The sequence below is a fragment of the Lissotriton vulgaris genome, chromosome 1_1, assembly GCF_964263255.1.
Source record: "Lissotriton vulgaris chromosome 1_1, aLisVul1.2, whole genome shotgun sequence".
Classification (NCBI taxonomy): domain Eukaryota; kingdom Metazoa; phylum Chordata; class Amphibia; order Caudata; family Salamandridae; genus Lissotriton; species Lissotriton vulgaris.
This window is the reverse complement of record NC_141685.1, coordinates 258,333,562-258,353,894: the sequence shown is the minus strand read 5'-3', so window position 1 is coordinate 258,353,894 and position 20,333 is coordinate 258,333,562. Positions and strand designations below refer to the sequence as shown.

Genomic DNA, 20,333 nt, shown 5'->3' with positions numbered 1-20,333 from the left:
CCTCCACCTACAAGGTGGCCCAGGTATACAACCTGTGTCTGCCCTATCTGGCACTTGGTGGCCTTGATAGTGAGGCCTGCTGCTTGCAGCGCCTCCAATGTCTTCCGCAGGTGGACCAGGTGATCCTCCCAGGTGGAGCTAAAGACAGCAATATCGTCAAGATACGCCGCACCGAAGTCATCCAGCCCAGTAAGGACGTGATTCACCAACCGTTGGAAGGTGGCAGGTGCATTTTTCAGACCAAAGGGCATCACCACAAACTGATAATGCCCACCAGGGGTTGAAAATGCGGTTTTAGGCTTGGCGTCCTCAGCTAACCTGATTTGCCAATACCCAGCTGTCAGGTCAAACGTACTTAAGTAGTTGGCCGAGGCCAGCCTATCAATAAGCTCGTCTGCCCTTGGTATTGGGTGGGCGTCAGTCTTAGTGACTGCATTGAGACCCCTGTAGTCTACGCAGAACCTCATCTCTCTCTTACCACCCTGGGTGTGAGGTTTCGGCACTAGAACTACGGGACTAGCCCAAGGGCTATCCGAGGGTTCAATGACTCCCAGCTCCAACATTTTCTGCACTTCCCTTTTGATGCAGTCTCTAACGTGATCAGGCTGCCTGTAGATTTTACTCTTTACGGGCAAGCTGTCACCAGTGTCGACCTCATGGGTGCACCAATCGGTCTGACTGGGTGTCAGAGAGAACAGATGTCGGAACGACTGAAGAACCTGTTTACAGTCGCTCTGTTGATGTTCGGAGAGGCTGCCACAAAAGACAACACCATCTACCGAGCCATCGTCAGGATTCTGAGAGAGCAGGTCGGGGAGAGGGTCACTCTCCTCTTCCTGTCCCTCATCTAGGGCCATGAGCAAACTCATGTCCTTCCTGTCGACATATGTTTTTAGCCTGTTGACATGAAGCACCCTGTGGGGGCTCCGGGGAGTTCCCAGGTCGACCAGGTAGGTGACCTCTCCCTTTTTCTCCAGGATGGTGTGGGGCCCGGACCATTTGTCCTTGAGTGCTGCTGGGGCCACTGGCTCCAACACCCACACCTTCTGTCCGGGCTGGTAAACAGTCAAGACAGCCTTTTGGTCATGCCAAGCTTTTTGGAGTTCTTGGCTGGCCTTAAGGTTTTCGGATGCCTTCTCCATGTATTCAGCCATCCGCGAGCGGAGGCCGAGCACATAGTCCACTATGTTGGTTGCAGGCTTTTTGAGAGGTCTCTCCCATCCTTCCTTCACCAAACACAGGGGTCCTCTTACAGGATGCCCGTACAAAAGTTCAAAAGGGCTGTAGCCAACCCCCTTCTGTGGGACTTCTCTGTAGGCGAACAAGAGGCAGGGGATCAGGACGTCCCATCTTCGCCGAAGCTTTTCCGGTAGTCCATGAATCATCCCTTTTAGGGTCCTGTTGAATCTCTCAACAAGCCCATTGCATTGTGGATGATAGGGTGTAGTGAACTTGTAGTTGACACCACATTCCTTCCACATAGCAGTTAAGTAGCTCGACATAAAGTTTGCACCTCTGTCGGAGACGACCTCCTTAGGGAAGCCCACTCTGGAGAACACTCCAACTAGGGCTCTTGCCACAACAGGTGCTGTAGTGGTCCTAAGGGGAATAGCTTCAGGATACCTGGTGGCATGATCCACTACCACCAGTATAAACTTGTGCCCTGATGCTGTCGGTGGTTCCATGGGACCGACGATGTCGATCCCCACCCGTTCAAAGGGCACCCCCACCACAGGCATTGGTATAAGGGGGGCCTTTGTCGTGCCACCTGACTTACCACTGGCTTGGCAAGTGACACAGGAGCGGCAAAACTCCTTGGTATCTTCGTTCATGTGGGGCCAGTGAAAGTGCGAGACAAGCCTGTCCCACGTTTTCGTCTGGCCTAAGTGACCTGCTAAGGTAATCTCGTGGGCCAAGGTAAGTAGGAACCCACGCTGAGACAAGGGGACGACCAGCCTCCTGGTCATGCCAGGCTTGGGGTCTCTTGACTCAGTGTACAGGAGTCCATCTTCCCAGTATACCTTGTGGGTACCTGTGGCGTTCCCAGCAGCCTCAGCAGCAGCCTGCTGTCTGAGGGGTTCAAGAGAAGGGCAGTCTAACTGGTCCTTCCCCAGATCTTCCCTTGAGGGTCCCCCTGAGCCCAAGAATTCAACTTGATCAAGTTCGAACTCTCTCGGCTCAGTTTCCCTCAATTCCTGTAGGTCAGCCTCCTCTGAGACTTGATCCTCGACCTGGGGCAAGGGGGAAGGCGCAGCCTTAACCCTACTGCTCTTTTTCTTGGGAGGTGTCTGGTCCGTTGTTCCAGGATCCAGCACCTGTTCAGTGGGGCATCTCCTGACCTGTGACCTAGTCACAGCGAACACATGTGCTGGCAAACCTAACATTTCCATGTGAGTCCGGTGCTCCACTTCTGACCATTGTGACGACTCCAAATCATTGCCCAACAAACAATCCACTGGGAGGTCTGGACTAACTACAACCTTCTTTTGGCCAGTTACCCCTCCCCAGGAGAAAGCTACAATTGCCATACTGTGATTGGTAGTGACATTGCTTGCATTGGTCACCAGGAACTCTGTACCTGGCATGATCTGTCCAGGGTCCACAAAGTTAGGCGTCACCATGGTGACGCTGGCACAAGTGTCCCTATAGGCCTGAGCCATCTTTCCATTTATGAAAGGCGTCTGTCTGTATTTGCCCAAGGTATTGGGGCTTACGTCAGGGGACACGTCCACGTCCCCTGTACTGACAAGGACAGCCTGAGTGAGCGTGCCAACTAGGTTGTCACGCCCCTCAGAACCCAGGGTTAACCCTACTAAACCCTTGGGAGGCGCACTACCACTGCTGTCTGTACTAGGGGGCACAGGTGCCTTAGGGGCTGCAGTGGCAGGAGTCTGCCCTCCTCCTTTCTTGGTGCACTCACTAAACCAGTGAGATTTACTTTTACAGTACTGGCACCATCGTTTAGATTGGCCTTCTTTCTTCTTTTGGGGAGCCTGACCCCCACCCTCTTTGGGTTTTTGGGGACCTGTCGAAGACTTCTGGTCATGTTCCCCTTTAGAATCTTTACCCTTTTGGTCTGCTTTCTTCTGACCACCTTGATTCTGGCCCTGGTTCTGTTTAACTCTCGTACGAACCCATTTGTCTGCCTTCTGCCCCAATTCTTGAGGAGAGGTCAGATCCGAGTCGACAAGATGCTGATGCAACAACTGGTTCTGACAATTGTTTAAAATTTGTTCTCTCATCATCAAATTGTACAATCCTTTGTAATCAGTAACCTTACTGCCCAGCAACCAGCCCTCAAAAGCCTTAGTGGCACAATCGACAAAATCAGACCAGTCTTGAGCCTGCGTTTTCTGGGTATCCCTGAACAGCACCCTGTACTGCTCAGTGGTTAGGCCGAACCCTTCAACGAGTGTATTCTTCAAGACTTGGTAATTGTTAGCGTCCTCTACCCTTGTGGTGAGGAGCTTGTCTCTTCCTTTACCTTCAAAGGAGAGCCACAAGATAGCTGCCCACTGACTCTGGGGAACACCTTGCACAGTGCAGGCCCTCTCCAAAGCAGTAATCCATTTGTGGATGTCGTCCCCTTGTTTAAAGGGGGGCACTATCTTCCCAAGGTGTTTCGTATCGAAACTCTTTTCCCTATTACTAGGTACATTGCTGCCACCAGTGGGGACTGCCCCACTTAACTGTTGCTCTCTAGCAAAAGCAAGCTTTTCTTTGGCCAGGGCAAGTTCTTCCCTTTCGATCCTCAGATTAGCTGCCCTTTCCTTAGCTTCGTACATTCTCCTCTGAGGGGACGTCATCCCTCTTTGAGAAGAGTTGCGAGAGCCATTGGTTCGAAGGGATCTGTTAGAGCCTCTTGATAGAGACCTAACTCGTCCATTCCCAATGTTAAGCGCACCTGACAGTAGCGCCGGGGGTCCCCCAGTACCACTATCATGTCTGCTTAAGTTGGACCGTGTCAGTCTGACGACTTCTACCTGTCCCTTATCTGCCTCGTCCCCAGAGAGATCCTCATCCTCATCCTCCTCGTCATCTTCGTTCTCAGTTGCGAGGTGAATGAGGTCAGGATCGTCCCGGGTTCCCTCGAGGGGAGGCATGCCTCCTTCTGGATTAGAAGGGCTAAGAAGCTTCTCAGCCTTTCTGGCATCATAAGTCTCTAGGAGACCAATCAGAAAGGAGGTGGTGGGGTTAGCCCCTTGCTTAATCTTCCTAGAGGTACATACTTGTCGTAACTCATGGAAGTTAAGCGCAGTATATCTTGACGGGATGACCTGTGGAGGGTCAACTGACACAAGGGGAGACTCAGAGTTTCCACCTTTGTCCGACATACTGGTTCTAGTGTGGTGTAAGTGATGCACCTACCTACACTATGTGTTTACCTACTTTTCCCTTGCTAAGAGCTGTAGCCAAGGTGTGCTAAGCCTTGAGGAGCTACAACAGCTGGTTCAGTAGAACTCAGAGTATTCTAAGCTTTAGTTATATGTACTAACAGTACTTGTGCGATCTTTCAACAAGATATTCTTAGGATACGTGTGGTAAAACAACAGCAAGCTCAAATCCCAACCGCTGCTCACCAATGTGAGAAGTTGGCCCGATATGCAACGTTCGCTATTCTAGCGACCGCTATGTATCGTTCCAACGACCCTTATGGTGTTTGGTTGTAAGTCAACCTATAGACCAGCTATCCTAGTAGCGTGGATACGAGCAGTCTAAGGCTAAAGACTCGAGAGGGCGTGTTAAGCCAGCTGTTTACCACACATGTACCCCTTGAACACCCAGTGAAAGGACACCACACAAGTGTTATGAAAATAAACAGTATATTTATTAAGAATCACAACAGCCCTGTACTCTTTATGAGGACAGGGTACTAAGCACAAACCAAATCTCTTTAGTAAATACTTCAAGTGCACAATTTAAAACAAGTGTCCGGGGACACGGAAAGGTTAAGGCAAGTCGGAAGCGAGGGACTCGGGACCCTAGAGTAAGGAGGCTATGCAGGCACCGAAATGCCGAGTTACCTAGCCACGAGGGCTGCGGCTGCACAAGTCTTACAGGCGTCGGGGTCTTCGCTGACGAGCCAGGAGCCGGAAGAAAAGGAGTTGCTGGCCGGCGACCAGTGCTGAATAGTTCGTAGAGATCCAAGCCTGGATCGGAGATTGAAGAAACCTGAAAGCAGAGGGGACCAAGTTCGTACTACTAGCCAGTAGTCAGAGGGTACCAGGAAGGCACCGGTTGGCCGTCACCTCGACCAGGTGAGTGGGCGACGCTAGGCTCTGCAGTCTCTCGGACCAGGAGGCGTTGTCGGCGACCACGGTGGAGGTGCGAGCTGTCCCACGACGGATGTCGCTGTCGGCGTCTTGAGTGGACCAGGAGGGTCCGGGGTGCTTCTCAAAAAGATGGAAGCAAGGGCCAGTCTGGAGCAACCAGACCGGCAGTGTTGATTCTCGGATGTCGTCACAGAAGGACACGAGCCAGCGGCTAGTGACCAGACAACGTGCTGAGCAGCGAGCAGAAGGGCCCCACGCAGATCGTGGAGATGCTGGGAGACTGCACTTCGGTGCTGGAGCGGCTCAGGGTCGGGGCTTCTCGGACCCCAGAGCACTCACCAGAGAGTTACCTCGATGGTCGTGCTGGTTTTTAAGAGCGTGCAGGTTCTGATGATGGCCGGTCCCTCGAGGTCTCGTCGCACCCACAGATCACAGCTGAGCTGATGACGTGGGTAGAGGTCAGAGGTGCCAGGGAAGCCGGTTCTCGTCGAGCTGGGCCGTCGGATTCCTTGAGGAAGGACTTACAGCAAACCGCAGAGTTCTTAGATGGTGCCCGCTGATGCAGGGTGACTACTCCTTAGCCACAAGGGAGAAATCTTGAGAAGAGTCTTGAAGGTCCTTTCGTAGAAAGTAGTTCTTGATTCAAAGATGATCTAATTTGGAAGGGTCCCCGCTCCGGCCTTTATCCTAAAGAAAGGGGTGGGTACATGACTAGGTCCTGCCCTAAGGGTGGGACCAGGAAGGGGGGTAGTTACACCCCTCTCCCCTGCCGGGCTTTCCCCAGGCCAGGGCTGTCGCCCCTGGAACTGGTTCTAACCGGCAGATGCGTAGTGAGCACCGGGGTGCCACTCCGCAGTCACCTTCTCGCAAAAGCCCTACCTACCCAGAATACACAAACCCTGTCTGGGACGGTGCGAACACCGCCCTTGACAGGAAACCCTTTGTCCAAGTGCTCCTCGCTGGAAGGACTCCCAGCAGCAGGAGGTCAGACTCGTGTCTGTGGTGGCAGCATCCATTTTGTGGAGCTGAGGCTTTCGGTAACTTTAACCGGGGTTCACAGTTACGTACATGTCGTGTCCCTCTAGAAGGGCGGAATGCTAACCTCGTCGCCAGAGTTGGTGAGAGGGCAGCATCCCGATTCGTATGACACCTTACTCGACATGTCTTGATAACGCGACACCGAAGTTACCGATATGGTACGCGTTATCATGGAACAGCCATTGGGTCTTGATTCCGCAAGCTGCAACCGGGCTCGGCTCGGGCCGGAACCTAGCTCACACGAGCCCACGCACTCTGCCTTCAGGATTGTTAAGGCCTGCCATAGGAGTGACTGATAGGAACTCGGGTGTCCATTGTATGGTTAGATATAGAGCTACTATACCTAAAGCAAAGGGTGATTACACGACTTCGCCCCAGCTGTCATGCAGCCAGTTGTGTCAGATTTAGGAGGCCAGCCAGGGGTGGCACAATACATGCTGCAGCCCCTGGCGGCCCTGGGTACACCTATGCCCTGGGTTACAGGGTCTGATAAGGTGGCCCAGTACCAATTGGTAAATGCACCTAGGGCACATATCGTAATTTAGAGAGAGAACAGCCAGGCTGTGGGTCTGATTGGCAGGCCCACAGCCAGAGAAAGTCGTAAACCAGTGAAACAAAAGCAAAAAATCTGGGTGATCATAGGATTGCAGACCCTACTCTCCTACACATGGGATATGTAGTCTCACAAGCTCTATAGGCTAAAATTCGTAGACAAGACCATGATCAAGCTTTAGGTGGTAATTGGGCTGATATTGCGGCCGCAGATGCAGGACAAGTAGGTGGTGCCAAACCTGATGATCTGATTACGGAGTTGCCTGTTAGAATAATAGATCTTATGAAAACGATGATGCCTGCGGTGCGCGTTAACTGGGATAAGTTAGCAGCGTGCAAACAAAAAGTCAATGAGAGTGTCTCTGATTTCTTTACTCGTTTTGAAGAGACTTTCATCGACCATAGTGGTCAAGATATGAGTAGTGAAGGTGGACAGCGATTATTTGTAGATAAACTCGTTTTTAATTTGCTTCCAGACTTATCGCATAAATTGAAACAATCTGAGAGTGCATGGGCTGTTTCCTCACCTGCCCAGATATTGGCTACTGCTCAATATTATGAGAATAGGGATAAGGAAGACAAGGAAAAAGCGGAGAAGAAAACTAAAGAATTAAAAACGAAGTTTCTTCTGCAACAGGCTTATCCTCCTCGTTCTACTCAGTCCCAATTTCAACAGCCCCCACAGTTTCAGAAGCTGTTGCAAAAACCTGAGTCTCCAGCTCCGCGATTTCCATTGGGTCCTAATCAATGTGCTTACTGTAAAGAGGAAGGTCATTTTAAGATTAGTTGCCCGATTCTGTTACAACGTTATGGCGGATCACAGCCACGGGTCGTGGAGATTCTCGGTCAGTATCCAGAGGTAAAGGGCGTGGTGCGTCGTCTCAGGACCAACGTCCCTCTCCCCCTCAGGACTCTACGAATTATTTTGCCCAGCGGAATTCTCAGTCTGCACAGTATTACAATGATGATTATTGCGCAGATGGTGAGAATGCTGATTTCCTCACTTGCTAAGACAGCCATAGACAGAGTAAGGGAGTTGTATCAGTTCCAGTGGATCAGGATGGACCTTATGTTAATGTTGTAACATTGGGTGTTACAGAACCATTTCTTTTGGATACTGGTGCAATGAGAAGTTCTATTATGCACTCTAAACTCTCTGGGGCACCTTTGTCTGGCTTAACAAATGTTCGGTAGGATTCTCTGGCGCCCCAGTTAGCAACCCTGTCTCTTGTCCTTTGCCTATTTCCATTGGTCTGCATTATTTAGAAGCACCGCTTCTTTTGACGACGGGTTGTGGAGAGAATTTGTTGGGTTTGGATTTATTGAAACGTCTGCATGCCACATTGTATTGCTCACCCTCTGGTGTACATCTTACTTTAGGTGCTAAATTGATTATTCCAATGTACGTATCTAAAGACCAACTGCCACTCGTACTGCGTTCGCTCCCTGCTATACTTTGGGTCCGAATGATGTTGGTTTGCTTGACATTCCACCTTATGTAATTTTTGTGAAGCCTGATGATAAGTTACCACGCATTCCACAATATAAAATATCTAACGATGGTGAGAGAGCGCTGTTGGCCATTGTTCATGACTTAGTTGAGAAGGGTGTGGTCGAGGAGTCCAGAGGAAATGTTTGTAATAGTCCTGTTCTGCCTGTTCTAAAGCGTACTGATCCTTCTCAGCCACCTGTGTACCGTTTTGTGATAGATCTTCGAGAGGTCAACAAAATTGTTGTCCCTCAGTTTCCATTTGTCCCAGATATCACTGCTTTGCTTACTATGATTCCTGCTTCGGCAGCTTGGTTTTCGGTTATTGATCTAAAAAATGCTTTCTTTAGCATTCCCATTGCTGAGGAAAGTAGGGATTTCTTTGGTTTCTCTCTTGGAGGCCGAAGTTTTCGATTTAAGCGTGCACCTCAGGGCTATTGTGAGAGTCCCTCCATCTATAGTCAAGCTTTGAAGTCTCAGCTTGACACCTTTTCTTTGCCCGTCAGGTGCTACTCTTATCCAATATGTGGATGATTTGTTAGTGGCTGCCGATTCAGAAGATATCTGTAAGGATGCGACTGTGTCACTTCTGCGACATTTGTCTGATCTACATCACAAAGTGTCGCTTTCTAAGTTACAATATTGCCGACAAGAGGTTACCTACTTAGGTCATCTCTTGTCGAAGGAGGGAAGGCGATTGACCCCAGAACGTATTCAAGCAATTGCGCAAATGTCTGTACCATCCACACAACGAGAGGTGCGTGCTTTCTTAGGCATTACCTCTTACTGTAGACAGTGGATTCCGAACTTCTCCCTATTAGCGAAACCTTTGTTGGCACTCACTCTGAAAGATACGCCCCAACCGTTTCCTTGGACTGATGAATGTCAAAAGAGTTGTTCTGATTTACGTACTGCTTTGTGTTCGGCTCCTGTGTTGGGTTCTCCAGATTACAGCAAACCCTTTACACTTTATGTTCATGAGAAGGAAGGTTGTGCATTATCAGTTCGGACACAGCAATTTGGAGGGAAACAAAGGCAATGTGCCTATTTTTCGGCAACGTTAGGCCCAGTTGCTAAAGCATTACCTAGCTGCCTTAGAGCAACAGCGGCAGCAGCGATTTCTATTCGTCAATCTGCTGGATTGGTGTTGGATCATACTCTTAATGTTATGGTGCCAAACGCAGTAGATACTCTTTTGAATGGGACGAAAACCCAGCACTTAACAAGTGCTCGTTTGTCAGGATATGGGTTGACGTTATTAGCAAGTCATATACATATTAGGAGATGTAATGTTCTGTATCCAGCAACATTGTTGCCTTTTTTGGATGAGAAAAATGTACAAGATCAGCATGATTGTTTTCTTCGTACAGAAGAAGAAACTAAGGGTCGAGTTGATTTGAAAGATACACCACTTACGGATCCGGACGGGATCCTGTGGGTAGATGGGTCCTGCTTTAAGCTTCCTAATGGCGAAACGACAGCAGACTATGCTGTTACAACTTTACATATGATAGTAGAAACTGCACGCATTTCACAGCATTCAGCGCAAGCTGCATAGTTGATTGCATTGACAAGAGCATGTGTGTTGTCGAAATGAAAAAGAGTGACTGTTTATACAGATAGCCAATACGCGTTTGGAGTTGCCCATAGTTTCGGCCGTTTATGGAGAGAAAGAGGATTCTTTACCTCCCATGGCACTAAAATACAGCATGATCAGTTGGTGAATGACCTTCTTGAATCACCTACCTTGCCCACTCAAATAGTGATTGTGAAGTGTAGTGCTCATCAAAAGATTACTGATGACATGGGTCGGGGAATGCATTTGCGGATGAAATAGCGAAAGAAACGGCATGGAATGTTGAGGGTCGAATGTATGTTGCAGGACCGGCAAATTGGGTCCCAGAGGCTGGTATGTGTGAGGATACAGTAGAAAGCGTGAAAATGATTCAGAAAGAAGCAACTGAGAAAGAATTGAGTACGTGGAAAGAAAGTACGGGAATGTTGGATACGATGGAATGTTTGACGGAATTGTCAGAGCATCAGAGATGGTTGTTACCGGATGCGTACGTACTACCTGTGGTCACTATGGCTCATGGACCAGCCCATATTAATGGAAGGGGTATATTTAAACTCCTAGCTCCAGTATGGAAAAATGAAAATATTCCTAAATGTGCAGAAAATGTAGTGAAGAATTGTATTGTTTGCTTAATGCATAATCCAGGAAAGGGAACTCCAACTCCAGCAGGTCACTTTGCTCCCCCTACATATCCTTTTGAGGTACTACAAATAGACTACATCCATATGGAGCGTTTCAATAACCTTAAGTATGTCCTGGTGGTGGTTTGCACCTTTTCCAGATGGATAGAGGCGTAACCCTAAAGGACAATACTGCTTTGTCCACTGCCAAAGTCCTTCTGAAAGAGTTTTTCCCGAGGTTTGGTTTGCCGCGCATTGTCTGGAATGACAATGGGAGTGGATTTGTAGGTCAGATCATGCAGAAAGTATGTGTGGTTCTCGATGTTAGACAGAAATTTCATGCGGCAAACCATCCTCAGTCAGCGGGTTTGGTAGAGTGTTACAATTGCACTCTCAAACTTAAGTTAGCAAAGATTCAGACTAGTACAGGCCTCTCCTGGCCTGATGCTTTGCCCTTGGCACTTCTCTCAACAACAACGACTGTCCAGTCTCGTTTGGGGCTTAGCCCATATGAAATAGTTTTTGGGCGCCCTGCTAATGTTTGGGGATGCCCTCGCCCCAGAAAATATTCAGACATTCCGTATCCATTGTTGGTTGACTATTTGCACGACCTCACCACTAAATTGCGTGTTATTCGTCAACAGGTCCAAAACGCTTTGCCGGAGGCCTCCTTAGATCCAGGACACTCCATCCAACCTGGTGACTGGGTGTCTGAAAAACTTCCAGAGGAAAAAGAATCTGGAACCTCGTTGGGGGCCGCCGAGACAAGTCCTACTCACCACCCGTACAGCAGTGAAGGTCGTTGGAAAACGAAACTGGATCCACGGCGTGCACTGTAAGCGGGTACCATAGCCTTTAACTTACGACCAGTGGGTCCGAGAAGGCGTTGGTGACAGTGAATGCGAAAAGGTACTCAAATTTGTACCGTTCAGCAGTGCACGCCTGGATTGGACTAGTTCCGAGAAAGAGGAAAACACCGTTTTGCAGGAAGCTGTACCTCCACGTTTTGCAGGAAGCTGTACCTCCACATCGGATCCAGAAACATTGTTCAAGGACCAAACAATACCTGGCAAGACACGATACAACCTGAGAGAAAGGTTGCCTAAGAACAATTAAAGTTGTACTTCATAATTCTTGCCTTGTGTTAAAAAGTGAAAGATTCCTTTTCCACTATCCATCAAGTGGCAGGGTCACGGTAGGAGTCTTAGGCTGTGACCTGAATAGTGACTAGGTCAACAGGACTTGCAGTGTCATAGGACGGCTAACAATCACAGCCAAGTGATTAAGGAATTGCTGATATCGTTTTACCTGCCGGGACCCTGTGTTCTGTTCCCTGATTCTTGTGCAGCGCCTCGCGGTACCCGCTTCGCGGGTCCCGCTTTGTGGGGTGTGTTGTAGCGGGTCCGTGGACATTGGAAGTGTCGGTCCCTTGGAGCTTGCTGTGGGTGCGTGAGTTGCCGGCAGGGCTGCGACCAGCGGGACCGGGATTACATCTCCCAGGAGTGCCTGCTAGCCCGAATCGCCATCACCTGGGCCACTCTCCCTGCTTGCCCCGCCCCACCAACGATCTTCAAAAACCCCAGTCTTTGGAGTACATTTGGGACGCATTGCTGATATCGTTTTACCTGCCGGGACCCTGTGTTCTGATCCCTGATTCTTGTATAGCGCTTTGCGGGTCCCGCTTCATGGGGTGTGTTGTAGCGGTCCGTGGACATTGGAAGTGTCGGCCCCTTGGAGCTTGCTGTGGGTGCGTGAGTTGCTGGCAGGGCTGCGAGCAGCGGGACCGGGACTACATCTCCCAGGAGTGCCCGCTAGCCCGAATCGCCATCACCTGGGCTGATCTCCCTGCTTGCCCCGCCCCACTAACTCAAGTCCCTATATTAACAAACTGTCACCCCAGCTGCGCGGGAGCGCGCAGGAGCGTCCCGGGAAAAGCCCGGGACAAGGGCGGGCCCTCTGAGGCCCTCAGAGACCGAGTGAGGCCGGGCAGGGCCTACTCCCTTTCATCACTTCTGTGGATATTACCTCCTGGTGCATCCCCCCGCAATGGCGCAAAGTCCTGATAAAGCAACCATGGAAAAAACAGGGACAAACAATACTGTAGGGACACTTGACAACTATTTTACACGGGCTCCCACTGACCCAGGTAGGGAAAAGCTACAGGCAGTGCGCAGAGCAGAACGTCGTCGCTCTGTATAAAGCTTGAAGAACAGGATTTCTATAGATCCCCCGCTCCATGTTCCTCCCCCCATTGTAGGCCTAACCAAAAGTAATGAAGATCCCCTATCTCTGGAGAGCTTCCCCTTCCTGTTACGCGAATTTACTCCGACACCCCTAGTCCCCATAGCTCAGCCTCCAGCTGATATTTCTCCTTCCAGTCCGATTTTAATAGAGACAGATCGGTCACCTCGGACCGTTGTCCGAACTAAACCAGCTCTAAATAAATAAAAAACATCTATGCCCGTCAAGGAACATGGCCCTCCACCTGCCAAGAGAAGACGGAAAGGGGGCGTCCCACAAAAGCCTAAGAATAGTCATACTGACTTCGGCAAACCTTTAAGGGCTACCACTACATCTACTTCGGCCCCAACGGCCGCATTAGTCAACTCGCCAATCCTGACACCCCCTCCACCATTGGTATCAGCTCTTCAGGCAGTGAATAGTATGGCTCAATCCGTTTTCTCTGTTGACCTTGCTTCAAAGGATACACCTCTTGCTGTCTCTCTAGATAATATGGAACACCTAATAAGGTCTTTCATCTTACCTATCATAGAGAGGCTGAAGAGGGTAGAGAACAGGCTTGAGGATATTGAATCTGCACTCAGCAAGCACGTAGGATTATCCAAGGTACTGGTGAGCGGGATTGTCCCGCCCCCAGCCTTGGTTACACCAGGTATTCCCATTCCCCCCAAATCCCGGCCCAATCCATTGACTTAACACGCTCTAAGCAACTGAGGGCTCCATCTGTTAAGGAGGGCACTAACTTAACCCTTAATCCAGTTAGTGCACCCAAGAGGGGACCTGTAAAAGTATCCGTAGGAAACACATGGGAGAACACACAGGAGATTACACGGGGTTCCATTAGAAATACCAGGTCACCGTCTCGTAAATTACCTCAAGTAGAACTACCCCCTGAAGCCCTCCCCTATGTGGTTGTACTGACAGGGGTCCCTAGATTACCAGACAATAAGAGGGAAGGGTTCTACCAGTTGAAAAATAAAATCATGCACTGGCTCAGCCAATTTAGACCACTTACACAAATCATCAATGGAGAAATTGTACATGTAAGGCGCCTCCCTTGGCTGGGCAATAGGGCCAAGGACAATGAGGGGATCTGGTCGTTATAAACTTTAGAGACCTGCGAGCGGTCAATTATATACTAAACTGGCCCCTAGGTAGCGGCTCCAATTCCATCGTCCCTCACCCGCTGACTTATTTTTATCCCAGATCCCACTTATTCTGGTGCCATGGCTCTCAATCTTACTACCCCCATATTACCCTTCAACTCCAGACATCCGTTACAAGCTCCTCATCCCCTACCCGTTGCTGACCCCTTTGGGTGGAATATGGTACTTCCCAGGCCTAATAGAAACTTGAATAGTAGAATGGACCACCTGAGACCTTTTACACCCCTGGAGTCAGCAAACAGGTTTGATGTGCTCTCAGGAATGGATAACTGCGATTGAAGTTCACAGTCTCAACAGGGCATGAGTGTCCAATTAAACGCCACCGGCGAGGGAGAGACTGGTGTGGAACCCCAATCCACCAAACCCCCTGCCGAGCTGGCGGATTCTACTGAGGCTTCTATATTTGACTCCCCTGCCACTCCACCCGGAGAGCGTACAACCCGACTGTCCATCCTTTCATGGAATTTGGCGGGCCTTCAGGGCAAGTTAGACTCCCCCGAGTGGGGGTCTTTCATCGATGAACAGGACACATGCATGTTTCAGGAGACATGGGCACGGAAGGACACATGGCGTTCAGGGTATGCAACCTTTACAGTTCCAGCTAAATGGGAGGGGAAAGGACGGCCCTTGGGGGGTCTTGGTATATGGGTGGCATCCCATCTGGGATGTAAGGCTAGGGCCCTCCATACTAATTCTCTGGATGTTCAGTGCGTGTTGTTGGAATGGCCGAACCATAGCCAACTCGCGCTCATAAACGTATACTCCAGACCGACGGGCATAACTACGCCCTCACCCACTTGGGATGAGCTTTCTCAATTTCTCCCCAGAATCCCTCCGGGTGCTAGGATTGTGTTGGGCGGAGACTTTAACTGCCAGTTTGAGCCGCTTACCCCGACTATGGAGGGAGCACTTATGGAGGAGGATGACCAGTGGGGAATTACACAATTGGTTGGCCCCCCACCAAAGCCATGGTCTCCTTTAGCAACACAAATTACGGCACTCACTCTCAGCAATTCGCTGAGGGCTTGTAATGGCCGATTCAAGAGTGACATCCCCTCAAAACCCACCCTTAACAAATGAGGGCAAGGGTCTCATCTGGACTATATCCTGGTTCAGACATTGGACTGGAATAGGGTCTCTGACTTTGTGGAAGTCGTAAGAACTGACAGCGACCACAACGCGCTGATTCTTTTCTTGGTCGCGCCAAGCGGTTACTTGGGCGACCCGCCGGCAGAGGCATCCCCAAATCCCAAATTAATTCCAACAAATGATAGGCGCAGAGTGAGGTGGGCCAAGCTTTTGGATAATCCTGCCCACATTTCCGAGTTGTACGCTCAGATACTCCCCATATGTGAACGTGTCGGGCCCTTATTAGTCATTCCCCGCCAGAAAATGTTTTCCTCAAGCTGGGCACCCTCCATACGGAATTGGTGGACACCCTTGTGGAACTTTTAAATCCAATCGCGCGGAAGGGGATCCGCAGGGGCCAAAGACCCTCTTGGTATAATTCAGCTTGCAGGAAGGCAAAGGCCAACCTCCTCGCTGTATTGAAATATTCAAGGGACACAGATTTAATTAAGATCAGAAGGGCGGAATTAAAGCAAGCAATCCATCATGCAAAGGTGGAATGGGATTATTCCATCTGGGATAATATGCTGGCCACTCTTCAGACTAGAGATGCCCGCAAATTCTGGCAGATAGTGAGAACAGGGTCTGCCGAGCCGACTCAGGCTGTGGAGGCCAACATAGCGACCTCAGTCTGGGAGGACCACTTCCGCAGCCTCTATGAAGAGGTTAGCCCTTGCCCCCCTAAGCATCAAGATGACCTGACGCCCGAACACCATTTACCTTTTGGCGGGTCGACTGCGCAATTTGAAATTGTGGAGGGTGCTGAGACACTGCAATTTACCTTGGGGAGGTCCTTAATATAATATCCAAACTGCCCTCGGGTAAGGCCCCTGGGTTAGATAAAATCCCGGGAGATTTATTTAAGCAGCAACCCAGGGTTTGGGCCCCGTATCTCTTGGAAGTTTTTAATGCAATTCTTGGGGGAATGGCGGTCTCTAGTACTTGGCTGGGAGCAGAGATTGTACCTATCTTCAAGAAGGGCTCTCCTCTGCTCCCAGCCAACTATAGGCCAATCAGCCTCATTGATGTAGCACAAAAAACTTTTGCGAGGCTGATACTTGACCGCCTGCAGGAATGGATGATGGACAACTCTGTTTTAAGCACATTCCAGGCAGGGTTTAGGAGCAAGGTCTCGACGATGGACCACATTTTTCGTTTGGCCCTTTTCTTTTGGAAGACGGTGCGGGTGGGGGGGGGGGTACGTTGTACACCGTCTTTGTTGATCTCCGTGCAGCCTTTGATTTGGTTCCGCGGAGCAAATTATGGGCAGTAATGGCCGATCTTGGTATCCCTCCTGCTCTTTTAGACATCATTGTTCGTTTGCATACTCACAACTATGCACAGGTCAGGTGCGGGAGGTCGGGTACCCTCTCACAAAGATTTCCCGTTGGCAGAGGGGTAAGGCAGGGATGTGTTCTTGCACCAACCCTGTTTTGCCTCTTTGTGAACGGGGTAATCGATTACCTAAATAATGTCCCCAATACAGATGAACCAAGACTTGGCGGCAGGAGGGTGCCCGCAATCATGTTTGCGGATGACACCCTCCTGCTGTCGAAATCCCCAATGGGGATTCAGCGCATTCTTGAGGGCTTTGAGGCATTCTGTCAAGATCACGGTCTCGAAATAAATGCCCTGAAGACCAAGTACATGATTTTTAATCCCCCCCAAAAAACACGCCCCAATCCCACCATAGGCCTAAATAGGCTTAAAAGAGTCCTCAAGTTTGAATATCTGGGTATGACCTTGAATGACATACTGGAATGGGGTGAACATCAAGTCAAGTCCCAGCTCAGATTGGCCCAAATAGCAGGGGGAATAATTAGGCTAGCCAATGCCTATAAATCATCTATTAGACCGTTAGCGCGCCCCCCCCCCCCCCCTGGAGATCTATAGACTCCAGGCCAGAGGTGCGATTCTTTACAGCAGTGAACTTTGGGGACATACCTGCAAGAAAGAGCTGATCACAGTTGAAAACAAGTTTCTTAGACAACTTTTAAAGTTACCGGCTGGCACCCCACTTCTGCCTCTCAGGTTGGATCTGGGCCTAAAACCTTTGGACGAAGTTGTGGGTGTAAAGCCTCTAACCTTTTGGAGAAGATTATGGTCTACCCCTGAGCTAGGAATGTATGGCCTGGTTCCAAAAGTCACCAGGACTCTAACACGCACTACTAAAAATACAAATTCTCCTATCGTTCATTCAAATCAATTTTTTCATCAACATTTCAAAAAGTGAAGTATCAATTACATTTTATTTTCATACATGATTATTTGTAGAGTCAGTAATTATTTCAACATTGTAACATCTTCAGTTCAAACAAAAAAATAATAAAAACCCAATGCATTTCGGGGCGATGGCCCCTTCGTCGGGGGTCTGTTTTAAAAGAAAAGAACAAGGAAACTTTGTTACTTTTGAAGCTTTCGGAGGATTACTAGTTTCTACAATTTATATATTTAACGGTTCTTACCACAAGAGTGGGTAAACACAACCAGTCCTTTACTGATTTGTTTTCGTCTTTGTTTTCGTGAGGTTACCTGAATCTTTTTACGTATTTTGATATCTGCAAAAGACGTATTGCTTGAGATTACTTAAAGGTACCTTTAAGTAATCTCAAGCAATACTTCTTTTGCAGATATCAAAATACGTAAAAAGATTCAGGTAACCTCATTCACCAAAAAAAAAAACAGTAGTTTTTGTTTAAATAATATAAACCCCATTTTAAATCATTCAACACTTTTTCTTTAGATGTTCCACTGTTAAAAGACGAAAACAAATCAGTAAAGGACTGGTTGTGTTTACCCACTCTCGTGGTAAGAACCGTTAAATATATAAATTGTAGAAACTAGTAATCCTCCGAAAGCTTCAAAAGTAACAAAGTTTCCTTGTTCTTTTCTTTTAAAACAGACCCCCGACGAAGGGCCATCGCCCCGAAATGCATTGGGTTTTTATTATTTTTTTGTTTGAACTGAAGATGTTACAATGTTGAAATAATTGCTGACTCTACAAATAATCATGTATGAAAACAAAATGTAATTGTGATACTTCACTTTTTGAAATGTTGATAAAAAATTGATTTGAATGAACAATAGGAGAATTTGTATTTTTAGTAGTGCGTGTTAGAGTCCTGGTGACTTTTGGAACCAGGCCATACATTCCTTATTACAGTGGGCAGGCACTAATCTAACACAGCACACATACCATGTTAATATTCAAAAACACTGTTTAAACCGAGTGCAGGACCCTTTCTCATTCATTTCCTACCCCTGAGCTAGCCAACTATAAGCAGGAACTGAAGGAATATCTTGCTCTGCCTACTATAGAGAACATCCCGTGGTTTAAATATCTAAAAACTGAGTTTGCCCGGCTGGGTCTCCCTACCCTTTCGAGTGACCCTGAAATGGCCTGCCAGGGTTTGTCCCGTAAAGACCTGGTGGCAACCTTTTATGCTTGTAATCTTGCATCCCATACACAGTGTATACGCCCAGACTCTCTGGTTAACACCTTTCTTGGGGTGAAAGACTCTTACAAGTTTGACCAGTCTTTGATGATATTTTTCCGAACTTGGCCAGGAAATTATACTTCCAATGGCGGTATGGTACTCTTCCGCTTAGAGCATTTACAAGTCAATGGAAGTTCCACACCCTGGAAAATTGTCCTGGCTGCAAATGTGGGCTTGAAGATGAATTGCATTTAGTCTTCTTCTGCCCCGCCCACAGTGCGGCTAGAAGGTTCTGGATAATCCCACTATGCAAAAATCTAGGGTTTGTTAAATGCTCTGAGGCCTTAAGGATTCTCAAGACTGATCTCTCAAAAGCAACTGTTTTTGCAATGGCCAAATTCCTTGAAGCAGTATGGCACAAGAGACGGCTTTTAATTTCCAGGTTACCCCATCCCTGACCAGATCATGTACTACTGAGTGTGCAACCCTTTTGATTTGGTCACTTTTTTTTAACTAGAATCTAAATTTTATATAGAATTGCTGTTTTTTACCTAAATAGATTGTCCAAATAACTAAACAGTATTGATCTATTGATTGTTTTTACACCATAGGTTGCTATGTATTGGCACACTTTCTTGTTTTACTTGTATGCTATTCCGCTACTGTTGTAACATGGATGTCTAATCTTGGTTTGTATGTAATTTTATGTTTATCTTTTATGGCAATTGCCGAAATAGAGATTAATGAAATGAAATGAAATGATTAAGGAAGATTATCGTGAGCAACGCCTTTAGAGTAATGGATAGCGCAGGAAAAGAGAATGATGTGAAAACAATGAAAAGAAAGCATTATAAGGAATTATTATTCAGTCGTTGTGGCGTAGTACTATGTATTTCAGTATGTTTATGCAGTTTAATAGCATGTGTAGGATGGATTATACACAGTATACAGCCAACACCTGTCCCTACTTCTACTTCTTTGATTCCCTCTACTACTATTTCTCCATATACATTTTATGCACTCCCAGACCATGAGCAGATGCGAAGAATGGAGTATTTTAACAATTCATTTATCCAACTCTTGCATCAACATCTATTGGTAGTGAATACTACTGAATGTTGGGTTTGTGGGCTCATACCACATAACACAGAGAGAGGGATGCCGTATTTAGTCCTTTCATTCACGTACGAAGGTTCTACTTGGGCTTATCTGGCTATGTTCTCTAATGCATACCAGAACCTACTCCTATATCCCCCTGGTGGATCCTATAATGGTGGAGTGGATTTCAGTCATAAATGCAATGTCAAGCGCACACAACCTGCATTAGTATATCAATTAAGTTTGGTAGTCATTCAATGAAAAGGATAAGATCCAACTCCAATGTTTTTAACTTGTAAGATGTTTATTCATCCAATGTAAGTATTAGTTTCACAAGAAAAACCAGCCGACACGTGTTTCGTCAAAACCGGGGTAAACCCGTGACTCTTCAGGGCTGTGGAGTAAAATGATGAGAGCTGTGTCGTCGGACCGGTGATATTTCCAACCCGGTCCTAATCGGGTGTATACAAAGGAAGACGCGTGGAGGAGGTGCTTCTAGCGCGTCTTAGTGGTGTAGGGAGGTGGAGAAAACCGATGCCTGATAAGCGTTCGGAGGGAGCAGGGAAGCAAATCCGCTTGCCCTTGACATTGCATTCATGTACACAGAAGGTTGAGATTGTCTCCCCTTCTTTTCTTTGAGACAAGCGTTATCTCAGATCAAGAAGCACCAACCACCTAACTTCACAAACTACCCACTGACCACTACCTGTTGAGC

General features: G+C 48.1%; 2 protein-coding genes across 2 annotated transcripts in view; one reads left to right on the top strand and one right to left on the bottom strand.

The window, feature by feature from the left end:
- LOC147746868 (HORMA domain-containing protein 1-like) overlaps nt 1-20,333 on the bottom strand; it is a 1,271,881-nt gene that overhangs the window by 929,537 nt on the left and 322,011 nt on the right. The window lies entirely within an intron of this gene.
- Nucleotides 1-20,333, top strand: part of LOC147746869 (endogenous retrovirus group PABLB member 1 Env polyprotein-like) — a 68,740-nt gene that overhangs the window by 47,318 nt on the left and 1,089 nt on the right. Inside the window, exon 2 of the mRNA XM_086961118.1 lies at nt 19,449-19,799. Within this exon, the coding sequence (XP_086817244.1) occupies nt 19,449-19,799 (351 nt within the window). The remainder of the gene's footprint in view (nt 1-19,448; nt 19,800-20,333) is intronic.